The 12351-nt window shown below is 40.7% G+C and overlaps 1 protein-coding gene across 3 annotated transcripts in view; it reads right to left on the bottom strand.

Moving 5' to 3' along the window:
• Nucleotides 1–2911: 2911 nt before the first annotated feature.
• The window catches only part of gatb (glutamyl-tRNA(Gln) amidotransferase, subunit B), a 47889-nt gene continuing 38449 nt past the window's right edge, over nucleotides 2912–12351 (bottom strand). The window contains exons 10-13 of one of the 3 annotated variants that reach the window (XM_057843218.1): nucleotides 12215–12348; nucleotides 3626–3704; nucleotides 3213–3350; nucleotides 2912–3150 (exon numbers count right to left, since the gene is read on the bottom strand). In XM_057843218.1, coding sequence (XP_057699201.1) covers nucleotides 3016–3150; nucleotides 3213–3350; nucleotides 3626–3704; nucleotides 12215–12348 — 486 coding nt within the window. In that variant the 3' untranslated portion in view covers nucleotides 2912–3015. The remainder of the gene's footprint in view (nucleotides 3151–3212; nucleotides 3351–3625; nucleotides 3705–12214; nucleotides 12349–12351) is intronic. The other 2 variants (XM_057843216.1, XM_057843217.1) reach the window with 2 other exon arrangements.

Here is a 12351-nt window from a genome sequence, read left to right as displayed (position 1 = left end):
CACTTAGCATTAATATTATAGTACTATATATAATAGTTTTATAATAATAATAATAATAATAATTATTCATTGCCAATCAGATTTTTCATAAAGGGTGTCATTTTAAAGGTATTCTTAGTGTAGAATCTGAATTCGGAAGTATGTGGGATTAACTCCAGAAATCGCTATTTATATGACGAACATGACATGCTTTTATTTTGAAATGTTCACAGGAAGTACGATCGCTAAACCGCTAACTTCAGCTTTACACTCCGCAAAATAAAGCACTTTTTGTCATTGCATGTAGTGTCAGTAATAGATTTTTTCCGTTTGCAAATGCTGTTAACCAACGATTTTCATGCTTGAAGTGTCACCTTTTAACCGGAAGTTTGCTTTCACGAAACGACTGCCAATGATTTATAGTAGGCTAAAGTACCGGTAGGTTGCCTTTTTCCCCCCATTCACCTCAGTGTAGCAGTGCTAACGTTACAGTGTTTAATATAGATGTGTTTTCTTATTTTGTATGTCTGAACTTTAATTCTACAGCGTGTTGATAAGAGAAAGGAACTGGAGTCTCATATGCCATCAGCACGAATGCAACAATGTATGCACGCACGCGCGCAGCGATAAAAGGCAGCCGTGAAAATTACCGCCCTCATTTTTATTTGCCGTGCGATAAATGGAGTCATTGCACATCGCAACAGGCTTAGCAACTTCAATAAAACATGTCGTTAGTTAGATGGACTTACAAACTGGGTGACGGCGCTTGAGGTGTTTATTCACGGCCGACGTGCAGCCAAGCTTGGCATTGAAGGGACAGGACAGAAGAGTGTACCCTCCTTTGTTTCTTTGAAATGAGTCAATGTTTTGGACACTCTGGTGCGCATTTTTTGGCTTTGTGCCGCTTTCTCCGCTTGCATACAGAGCGTCCGACATTCTGAACTTTCCACGCATATATTTTTTTAACCATTCATTAACCGTCGACGGGATGTTGTGCTCGTTGATGGATTTACGTCATTGATGACGTCGACTATGTCGACTAGTCGGGACAGCTCTAATTTCCAGTTTTAAGGAGGTGGGGTTTTGCAGTGCATATGTACATATTGGTTTAGGTGATACACGGTTCGATTCAAACCTTTGTTTTCAAAAACAAGTAAAGAAACATTTTTAAAACTTCAAGAATAAGTGTCTGGATTTTATAAGCACATTTAAATTGCAATATTTGAACATAAATTATATTAACATACACAAGGGGGTCAGTTCATCAGCCAATCAAACGTTTTGAAGGGAAAACATACTGTCATCGCACACACCATATAATTGTTTGCATTAGTCTAACACATTCATCTAACTATTGTTTAAGCAGACTCCACTACATGCCCTTTGACACAGTAAAGTGAATCACCTTATCCGGGCTAGTAAGGGGGAGATGAGAAAGAATGGTAAACGTTCTCGTAGGCACCGTCTAACTGTTTGCATTACTCTAACACACGTAATATAATTTATCAGGAAATAGTATCTTTTTCATATCTACGGTAGGACTGCACTACTAATATAAAATAAATAGCACACCATAGTTTAATGAGAAGAAATAGAAGAGATGCACAATGCGCGTCTTATCACAGAAGCCCAACGCGTGCGTCGCGAACAAGATTGACGCACCAACTCTTGCAATCAGCTCTCCCGGCAAACTCCAAGGACAAAGCGCTTTGTCCTAAAACAAGTACAAGCCAGCCCGGACTACATAGTTGATAGCGGGCGTCCCATCCGCGCACGAACCTAAACCGGCCACAGAGGGGAAGACCCAAAAGCAACGCCCAGACACACCTTCGGACACACCTTCAGCACGGTCCGTTTCATCAAGGACTTTAAAAAGACTGGACACTGAGATAACACAGATTTTGCTGCTGGGAAACATGTAGCCTTGTTTTGGATCCAGAATTGTCCCTCCGTCGTCTGTTTTTGCCTTGTTTTTGACCATTGTCGACGTATAAATTGTCAACCTGCTTTCGGCGAGTCTTTTTCAAACTTTTGGAACATGGAGTCAGTACATAGGGTTAATGTCTGAGAGAACGCGCAAAGTTTTGCCTTCCCGGTTGGAGCGCGCGCATGGGCAGCATCGGCTGAGCGGCACTTGTTTTGGCTGTCGCTGTTTCCCTGCGTCTTGGCCAGGGGGTCGAATTTCAACAGTTTGAAGGAGAAAAAATGGACTAGCACATTCAGGACGTGAAAAGAATGTATTGAAAGTACTGTTTTTCACTTAATAATGGTAGGGTTAATTCTATCCTTACAACATGGGAAGACAATCTAAATGACGTATATATCTGAAGTCATTATATAATGCAAATAAGCCCAGCCCGACTGTCAATTGCATCGACTTACTTGGGTGCCAGTTGAATTTGTTTAGGCTGTAACGGTAAGTTCTTGGTCAGAAACCACAATCACACGTTTTTCTTCCATTGAAAATGAAGGGAAAATATTGGCCATTAAAAATGAATGGAATTACGTACATGGCATTAGAAACGAATGGGAAGGTTTTTAGGGGAACCGTAGGTTTTTGGAGGATTCTGTATACAACCTTTATGCCCCTTCCTGAAAATTTTGATGTATGATTTATGTGAATTGGATAAAAATTTTAGGAGTAGATACATTAAAAAAAATGTTGATAAAAAACCTGTGTTTTGGCATGAGCAGTCATTAATTTGAAAGATTCCCTGCGTCCCACTAGAATTCCAGTCGCTATCTGAATGATGTCGATGGCCAAACGTTTTGGGCTGTGCAGCACGCCGAAGAAACGCCGTAAAAAAAATCCAAATCACATTGATAGTTGCTTTTTAATTATATGCTAAGTCCACGGAGGGGTGCCCTCCCTTTTAAATTCATTCTCTGAACCAGTCAGTGAAACGTCATAGAAAAATAAATCAAGCCCAATTTTGACGGACACATTTAATGTAAAAAAATTTTTTAGGAATATATTACAAACATCAAATACATCTACATGAAAACATACTCGGTAGTTTAGGCGGTCCAATGGCATCATACGGTTCCCGAAATTTTGTCCAGCAGAATATCCCGCACGACGAGCGGGTCGGCCCGTCCTTTGGTCTCCCTCTGAACCGCGCCCATCAATTTGTTCAGAACCTTCTTGTTGCCCGCTTGGAAGGCCTGCACCTAAAATTGTACAAACGATGATTAAAAACAAAACAAAAATTCAAGTTCAGAAGAGTCCTGACCTCATGTGGATGGGAGTCCACAACTTCAGCACACAAACGGCGCAGCTGCTCCGCGTCGCGGATGAGGCTCAGTTCCTTCTCGCCGATGATCTCGGCCGCCGTCTTGGCGCCCGAATGCTTCCACATCTCCTGGAAAACCTGATGGAAGCAAGGAATTTTCAACATCAAGGACACTAGGGCGGGGAATTCAAGCCATCACCTTGAAGTACTTGGGAGACTGTCACGCAATACCACCTGAGCCGGAACGACCTCTGCTCATCTATACGTGAGTTCCTTTTTAATTTAAAAATGTATTGCTCTGCGTCTCTTTGTATTTCTATGTTCTCTGTTTATGTAGCTATACTTCCAAAATCTTCCATTACATAAGGTGTGTATTTGCGAGTTGCTTTGTGTTTTTAAGTGTGTGTAGTGACCTGCTTGGCCACAGAAGAGGAGATGCTTCCCGCTTGGAGGAGTTCCAGGAGTTGTGCCATGGAGGATGGAGAGACGGGGCTGAAATCACAGCAAGAGCAATCACTGCATTATAAGGTGTAAGTCTAAGATGAAATTTGAAAAAAATAAATCTAACATTCATTTCTGGATATTCCGACAACTAAAGCATTGTTGAACACAAGCAGTGGAGCAACATGTGTAGACAAAAGAGCAATAATCACATGCATATCTATATAGACACATATGCATACATACAATTCAATTCAATTCAATTCAATTTTATTTGTATAGCCCACAATCACAACAGAGGTCTCAAAGGGCTTTACAGAGGCAATATGATACACAATTAGAAATGAAGCAACAAAGATGAATAGATACAGTTCAAGTCCTGGGTATCCCCTATCCTAAGACCCTCCATGCCGGCAAGGAAAAACTCCAAAAACTGCAGAGTCAATTGGGAGAAAAATGAGAAACCTTGGGGAGTACCACAGTCAGGAGAGATCCACTCCCAGGACGGATAGACAGGAACCCCAGAACGGCTAATGGGAATTAGCAAGCGAAATTGTAGTCCGTAAAAATACAGTGGAGTAAAGGAGCAAGAAGAGGTCCCTCTGGTCAGATGAGACGGGGGTAGCAGCGAGGACGTCAATCCAGCCAGGGGTCCGGATAGTCAGGAGGCTGCAGCTGAAAAATAGCCCCTCCCCAGAGGGGAGGGGGGGAAAGGGGACACCGGGTGACTAGTGATGAAGAGACTAGACAACTAGATATTAACAATGGAAAATAGAAATAAAGTAAGACAAGTAGTAGGTAGAGTAAGAAAAGGAGATAGAACTCAGCGGCTGTACTGCCCCCAGCATTATAGCTTCTAGTGCAGCTTAAACTAAACTGTGAGTCTACTCCGACTTCAACTAGCCTAACCATAAGCTTTGTCGAATAGGAACGTTTTTAATCTAATCTTAAATGTGCAAACTGTCTCGGCTTCTTTAATACTAGCTGGAAGCTGATTCCATAAAACAGGGGCTTGGTGGCTAAAGGCTCTAGCTCCGACAGTACTTTTATAAACCGTGGGAACTACCAGTAGACCTGCATTCTGAGATCGGAGTGTTCTGTTGGGGCGGTATGGGACGAGAGCATCGGTGAGATAAGATGGCCCCAACCCATTAATGGTCTTAAATGTAAGAAGGAGTATTTTAAATTGAATTCTAAACTCGACTGGAAGCCAGTGAAGTGCCTGGAGCACAGGGGTGATGTGCTCTCTTCTATTGGTTCCTGTTAAAAGTCTTGCTGCTGCGTTTTGGACTAGCTGAAGACCTTTTCGAGAGTTTTTAGGACAAGCTGCAAGTAGGGAGTTACAGTAATCCAATCTCGATGTAACGAACGCGTGAATGAATTTTTCTGCATCACTTTTAGATAAAATATTTCTAATTTTGGCAATGTTGCGCAGGTGAAAGAAAGCCGTTCTACAGGTTTGTTTCATGTGTGCTTTAAACGATAAGTCAGGGTCAAATAAAACTCCTAGGTTTTTAACTGTGGCGCTGGAGGCTACACTTACATTGTCCAGAGTGACTATCTGGGCAGATAAAGAGTCTCTAACACTTTTCGGGCCTATTATAAGGACTTCTGTCTTTTCAGGGTTAAGTAGAAGATAGTTAGTGCTCATCCAGGTATTTATATCTCGGACGCAGGCGCTTAGTTTTTCGACTTGCCTGACCTGCTCAGGTTTAATTGATAAATACAGTTGTGTGTCGTCAGCGTAACAGTGAAAGTTAATGCTATGTTTTCTGATGATATTACCTAGAGGAAGCATATACAGCGTAAACAAGATGGGCCCGAGGACAGATCCTTGCGGCACACCATAACTAACTCTAGAGTACGATGATGATTGCTGGTTTACATTGACGAACTGGTACCTATTAGATAAATAGGATTTAAACCAGCATAGGGCTGCTCCTCTAATGCCTATGTCACATTCTAATCTCTGCAATAAGATATTATGGTCGATTGTGTCAAAGGCTGCGCTCAGGTCCAGCAGAACCAGGATCGAGACTAATCCAACGTCAGCGGCAAGTAACAAGTCATTAGTTACTTTAACTAATGCGGTTTCAGTGCTATGATGAGCTCGAAAGCCAGACTGGAACTGTTCAAATAAACTATTGTCCTGTAGGTGCTGACAGAGCTGTTTAATTACCACTCTTTCAAGGACTTTGGAGAGAAATGGTAAGTTAGAAATAGGTCTATAATTGGCCAAAATATCAGGATCAAGAGTAGGTTTTTTCAAGAGCGGTTTAATAACTGCATATTTAAAGGACTGCGGCACGTAGCCAGTAACTAATGAGGTATTTATTATATTTAAGATAGTGTCAATAGTTAGAGGCAGGGTCTCTTTAAAAAGTTTGGTTGGGATTGGGTCGAGGAGGCACGTTGATGGTTTGGAGGACATTATAATAGAAATTAAATCAATTTGGTCTACAGTGGTAAAGTTATTTAATATTTTAGAGGGTTTTATAGGAGATTCCGAATTCTTTGTCTGCACTTTATCAGACCTAATAACTGGAAGTGATTCATTTATTTTATTTCTAATAGTTGCGATTTTATTGTTAAAAAATTTTAGGAAGTCATCACAGCTAAGGGTGGTTGGGATATAAGGTTCTATTGAGGTGTGACTGTTTGTCAGCCTTGCTACAGTGCTGAACAGAAACCTAGGATTATTTTTGTTTCCCTCTATTGAGGATGAGTAATATCTGGTTTTAGCCGTACGCAAGGCCTGCTTATATGTCACTAAGCTGCGTTTCCAGGCAGAGAGGGTGTGCTCTGTGTTGGAACGGCGCCAAAGTCTTTCTAATTTGCGTGTCGATTGTTTAAGAGAGCGTGTTTCAGCATTATACCAGGGAGAGGCTCGTCTCGGCTTGACAAACTTTAATTTGGAGGGAGCGACGACATCGAGGGTGGTACGAAACGTAAACATAACACGATCAACAAACTCGTCATTAACAGCAAGGCCGGGCATCATTCCTTCATAACTAGATGTCATGGAGGCAAATATAGGCTGAATTATCTGTTTATACTCTGAAACAGAGTGATCACCTAATGTCCTTTTCATCTGAGTTCTGGTCACTAGTGGCGGATTATCTTGAAGCACAAACTGAAAGGTAATTAGAAAATGATCAGACAGTACGGGGTTGTGGGGATGGACACTAAGGTCACTAATCTCTGTACCGTATGTTAAAATCAAGTCCAGGGTGTGCTTGTGACTATGAGTTGGTTTATTTACATTTTGAATGAAGCCAGTCCCATCTAGTAGGTCATTAAAGGCCTTACCAAGGGAGTCACCTTCATCGTCAACATGTATATTAAAATCCCCTACAATTATAATTCTAGCCCAGCTTAGCAAAGTACTAGATAAAAAGTCAGAGAAATCTAACAAAAACTGTGAGTAGGGACCAGGGGGACGGTAAACCACTATGAAAAGAATTGGTTTTTGGTTCTTCCAGTTAGCGTCTATAATTGATAGTGCTAGACTTTCAAAAGATTTATAAATGTGATTAGCTTTACTTTTTGGGCTCATACCTAAACAAGAGTGTGATATTACTGCCACCCCCCCCTCCACGGCCCGTGCTTCTAGCTGTGTGAAAATTCACATGACTTGGGGGTGTGGATTCATTAAGTCTAACAAAGTCATCCTGCTGAAGCCAAGTTTCAGTCAGGGCCAAAATATGAATATTATAATCCCCAATTAAGTCATTAACTAACAGAGATTTGGGCGAGATTGACCTGATGTTTAATAATCCGCATCTTATATATTTATTATTACGAGCTATTTTATTTTCACTGCTATCAGGGACTATATGTATTAAATTCTTTGGTCTCGTTCCTATAGTACTCTGTTTTCCCCTGTTCACTATACGAGGCACGGACACAGTCTCTATCTTCTGTCCTGAATTACTGAAATACACACATTAACACGTATGCATATATATGTGTGTGTGTGTGTGTATATATATATTAGGGTTGTCTCGATCATGTTTTTTGCTCCCGATCCGATCCCGATCGTTTTAGTTTGAGTATCTGCCGATCCCGATATTTCCCGATCCGATTGCTTTTTTTTTTTTTTGCTCCCGATTCAATTCCAATCATTCCCGATAATTTTTCCCGATCATATACATTTTGGCAATGCATTAAGAAAAAAATGAATAAAACTCGGACGAATATATACATTCAACATACAGTACATGAGTACTGTATTTGTTTATTATGACAATAAATCCTCAAGATGGCATTTACATTATTAACATTCTTTCTGTGAGAGGGATCCACCGATAGAAAGACTTGTAATTCTTAAAGGATAAATGGGACTTTGTATATTGTGACTAAATATTGTCATCTAGTGTATTTGTTGAGCTTTCAGTAAATGATACTGTAGCCATTTAACTGTTCTGCCCAAATGCATGATGGGAAGTGCAACCAATTGATATATTTTCTCTGCGTTGGGAAATAACATAGGGTGTTAAGAAAAAGATCAACTACTACCTTTCTTCCCAACATTGCTTCCCACGATATTTCTAAGTGTTGAGAGAGGGATTTTAAGGCTTTACCCAATTAAAAAAAGGCTCCAAAGGCTGCCAAAATTCACTCTACTCATTTTACACTGCCTTTTACCTCTATATATAGGTAAAACGGCGCCATTATAGATTGATCGTGACAATGCGTGAGTGGGTCGTGCAGCGCATGCGTTAAATATTTTAACGTGATTCATTTTTAAAAAATTAATTACCGCTATTAACGCGATAAATTTGATAGCCCTACTTTCAGGGCCAGCGCTAGCTATTTTGGTGCCCTAGGCATAAATGCTTTGTGGAGTTACCAGATTATTCAAGTGGTCATGTGAAGAGCATGATCGGCTATCCTTTATCTGATAAACACCGCTATTTTACATCTCTGAGCATGTGTACAAATGGAAAAACGGATGTCGCTAGAGAGGCCTTAGGGACGCCAAACTGATTCGCTTTCAGCCTATGGGCCTACTCTGCAGTTAGCCAGCTTGTGTAACGCGATCGCCAAACTCGCATTTGAAGAGGTTCAGTGGGACAACTTCAAGCAAGCATGGGTTTTTGGTAGACATGGAGGAAGGCCTATGCTGAGACCAAGAGTTTTACGTCATGTACTTGGAAAGAAATCGAACTATTGACTTAACATGTAAACCAGGTTTTTCCTGATTATCACATCACTGAAGTGCACGTAAATGCGTCAAATCTCATTATTGTCATTACCTGGTTATTCCCAGTTATCAGATTATTGTAGTCATGTAAACGTAGCTGATAATAAATAAACAATTGTTTAAAAAAAATTTTTTTTTTTAATTTAAAAAAAATTCTTACCTGCAAGTGATGCGCGGGCATCATCTCGCTGCTTTTTTCTCTTCCTTTTTTCCGCCCCCGACTCTTGTTGTCTTTTCGATGACATTTCCTTTCAAGAATAAACTTCTGCCAAATTTGCGACCAGTGGCGCCTCCAGAAATTTTTCATAGGGGTGGCCAGATGGGGCCACTTAAAATCTTGGGGTGGCCAAAACTAAAGCCATAATTTCAGGTTTTCATTATATTATTGCAGTAAAAAGGTCAGGGGAAAACTATCAGAAAGACTTAAGGACACGGCTACTGATATACTAATATTTGATGTTACTAATGATTTAATGTGCATAGTCCGTAACTGTCCTGTCAACATTTTGAGTTCCACAACAATTCTGTTTTATTGTGTTATGTATATTTTAGGCATAAGGTGTACATTTAACTAGGGCTGTCAAACGATACAAATTTTTAATCGAGGAAATCACAGCTTAAAAATGAATTCATCGTAATTAATCGCAATTCAAACCATCTCTAAAATATGCCATATTTTTCTGTAAATTATTGTTGGAATGGAAAGATAAGACACAAGGCGGATATATACATTCAACATGCGGTACATAAGTACTGTATTTGTTTATTATAACAATAAACCCACAAGATGGCATTAACATTATTAACATTCTTTCTGTGAAAGAGATCCACGGATAGAAAGACTTGTAGTTCTTAAAGGACAAATGTGAGTTTGTACATTGTGACTAAATATTGCCATCTAGTGTATTTGTTGAGGTTTCAGTAAATGATACTGTAGCGACTTAACTGTTCTGCCCAAATGCATGATGGGAAGTGGTGCAACCATGACTGTGGGTGGTGTTAAGAAAAAGATCGTTCCCCACGTTGCTTCCCACAATATTTATAGTTGCTGTGGGAGAGATGACAAAGCTGTTGCCAATTAAAAGCACGGCCCCAATGAATGCTTTTATCTACTCCACTCACTTGACACTGCCTCTTATCTCTGTATAGAAGTAAAACGGCGCCATTGTAGGCTGTTTGCGGCAATGCGTGAATGAGTCGTACTGCGAATGCGTTAATAGCGATAAATATTTTCACATGATTCATTTTTTAAAATTATTTACCGCCCGTTAACGCGATAAATTTGACAGCCCTACATTTAACAAAACAAAATAAATGCATTCATTTGGGATGAAATGCATAACTGATGCTACAACAATCTAACGATATACTGGCAAGCGGGGTGGCCAGTGGGGTGGCCAACCAATTTATAGGGGTGGCCGTGGCCACCCCCTGGTGGCGCCACTGTTTGCGACTGAAGTATAATGGAGCAAACCACTAGGGAATGGGTTGGGGGGGGCACCAAAGGTAGACTGACGAGAGGGCTGCACAGGAGATTCTTTTTTTGTGTAAATAATAAGCCTATGTTACTTACAGTGCCTTGCAAAAGTATTCGGCCCCCTTGAACCTTGCAACCTTTCGCCACATTTCAGGCTTCAAACATAAAGATATAAAATTTTAATATTTTGTCAAGAATCAACAACAAGTGGGACACAATCGTGAAGTGGAACAACATTTATTGGATAATTTAAACTTTTTTAACAAATAAAAAACTGAAAAGTGGGGCGTGCAATATTATTCGGCCCCCTTGCGTTAATACTTTGTAGCGCCACCTTTTGCTCCAATTACAGCTGCAAGTCGCTTGGGGTATGTTTCTATCAGTTTTGCACATGGAGAGACTGACATTCTTGCCCATTCTTCCTTGCAAAACAGCTCGAGCTCAGTGAGGTTGGATGGAGAGTGTTTGTGAACAGCAGTCTTCAGCTCTTTCCACAGATTCTCCATTGGATTCAGGTCTGGCCATTCTAACACCTGGATACGTTTATTTTTGAACCATTCCATTGTAGATTTGGCTTTATGTTTTGGATCATTGTCCTGTTGGAAGATAAATCTCCGTCCCAGTCTCAGGTCTTGTGCAGATACCAACAGGTTTTCTTCCAGAATGTTCCTGTATTTGGCTGCATCCATCTTCCCGTCAATTTTAACCATCTTCCCTGTCCCTGCTGAAGAAAAGCAGGCCCAAACCATGATGCTGCCACCACCATGTTTGACAGTGGGGATGGTGTGTTCAGGGTGATGAGCTGTGTTGCTTTTACGCCAAACATATCGTTTTGCATTGTGGCCAAAAAGTTCAATTTTGGTTTCATCTGACCAGAGCACCTTCTTCCACATGTTTGGTGTGTCTCCCAGGTGGCTTGTGGCAAACTTTAAACGAGACTTTTTATGGATATCTTTGAGAAATGGCTTTCTTCTTGCCACTCTTCCATAAAGGCCAGATTCGTGCAGTGTACAACTGATTGTTGTCCTATGGACAGACTCTCCCACCTCAGCTGTAGATCTCTGCAGTTCATCCAGAGTGATCATGGGCCTCTTGGCTGCATCTCTGATCAGTTTTCTCCGTGTTTGAAAAGAAAGTTTGGAAGGACGGCCGGGTCTTGGTAGATTTGCAGTGGTCTGATGCTCCTTCCATTTCAATATGATGGCTTGCACAGTGCTCCTTGAGATGTTTAAAGCTTGGGAAATCTGTGTGCATCCAAATCCGGCTTTAAACTTCTCCACAACAGTATCTCGGACCTGCCTGGTGTGTTCCTTGGTTTTCATAATGCTCTCTGCACTTTAAACAGAACCCTGAGACTATCACAGAGCAGGTGCATTTATACGGAGACTTGGTTACACACAGGTGGATTCTATTTATCATCATCGGTCATTTAGGATAACATTGGATCATTCAGAGATCCTCACTGAACTTCTGGAGTGAGTTTGCTGCACTGAAAGTAAAGGGGCCGAATTATATTGCACGCCCCACTTTTCAGTTTTTTATTTGTTAAAAAAGTTTAAATTATCCAATAAATGTTGTTCCACTTCACGATTGTGTCCCACTTGTTGTTGATTCTTGACAAAAAAATAAATTTCATATCTTTATGTTTGAAGCCTGAAATGTGGCGAAAGGTTGCAAGATTCAAGGGGGCCGAATACTTTTGCAAGGCACTGTATATATTGTTGTTATTATTACAATTACTATTTTTTTAGGATTTTTAATATTTTCAATTGGGAGAACTTGCACAATTAGTGGTTGACTAAATACTTATTTATCCCACTGTAAATACATATACACACACACATATGTATATACATAATTCTCATCTCCAATGGTCACCTTTGACTGACGTTCAAGTCTTGCTGTTTGAGTAGCGCCAGCAACTCGTTGGTCACCCAGCCAATCACCTTCCGGGGCTCCCGATTGGTGGCTTTCAACACCGACTCAAAGTATTCCACCAGCCCTTCCTCGTTCTG

This window comes from Corythoichthys intestinalis, chromosome 8, assembly GCF_030265065.1.
Source record: "Corythoichthys intestinalis isolate RoL2023-P3 chromosome 8, ASM3026506v1, whole genome shotgun sequence".
Classification (NCBI taxonomy): domain Eukaryota; kingdom Metazoa; phylum Chordata; class Actinopteri; order Syngnathiformes; family Syngnathidae; genus Corythoichthys; species Corythoichthys intestinalis.
The sequence above is the reverse complement of the archived record's forward strand: the minus strand, read 5'-3'. Positions and strand labels throughout refer to the sequence as shown.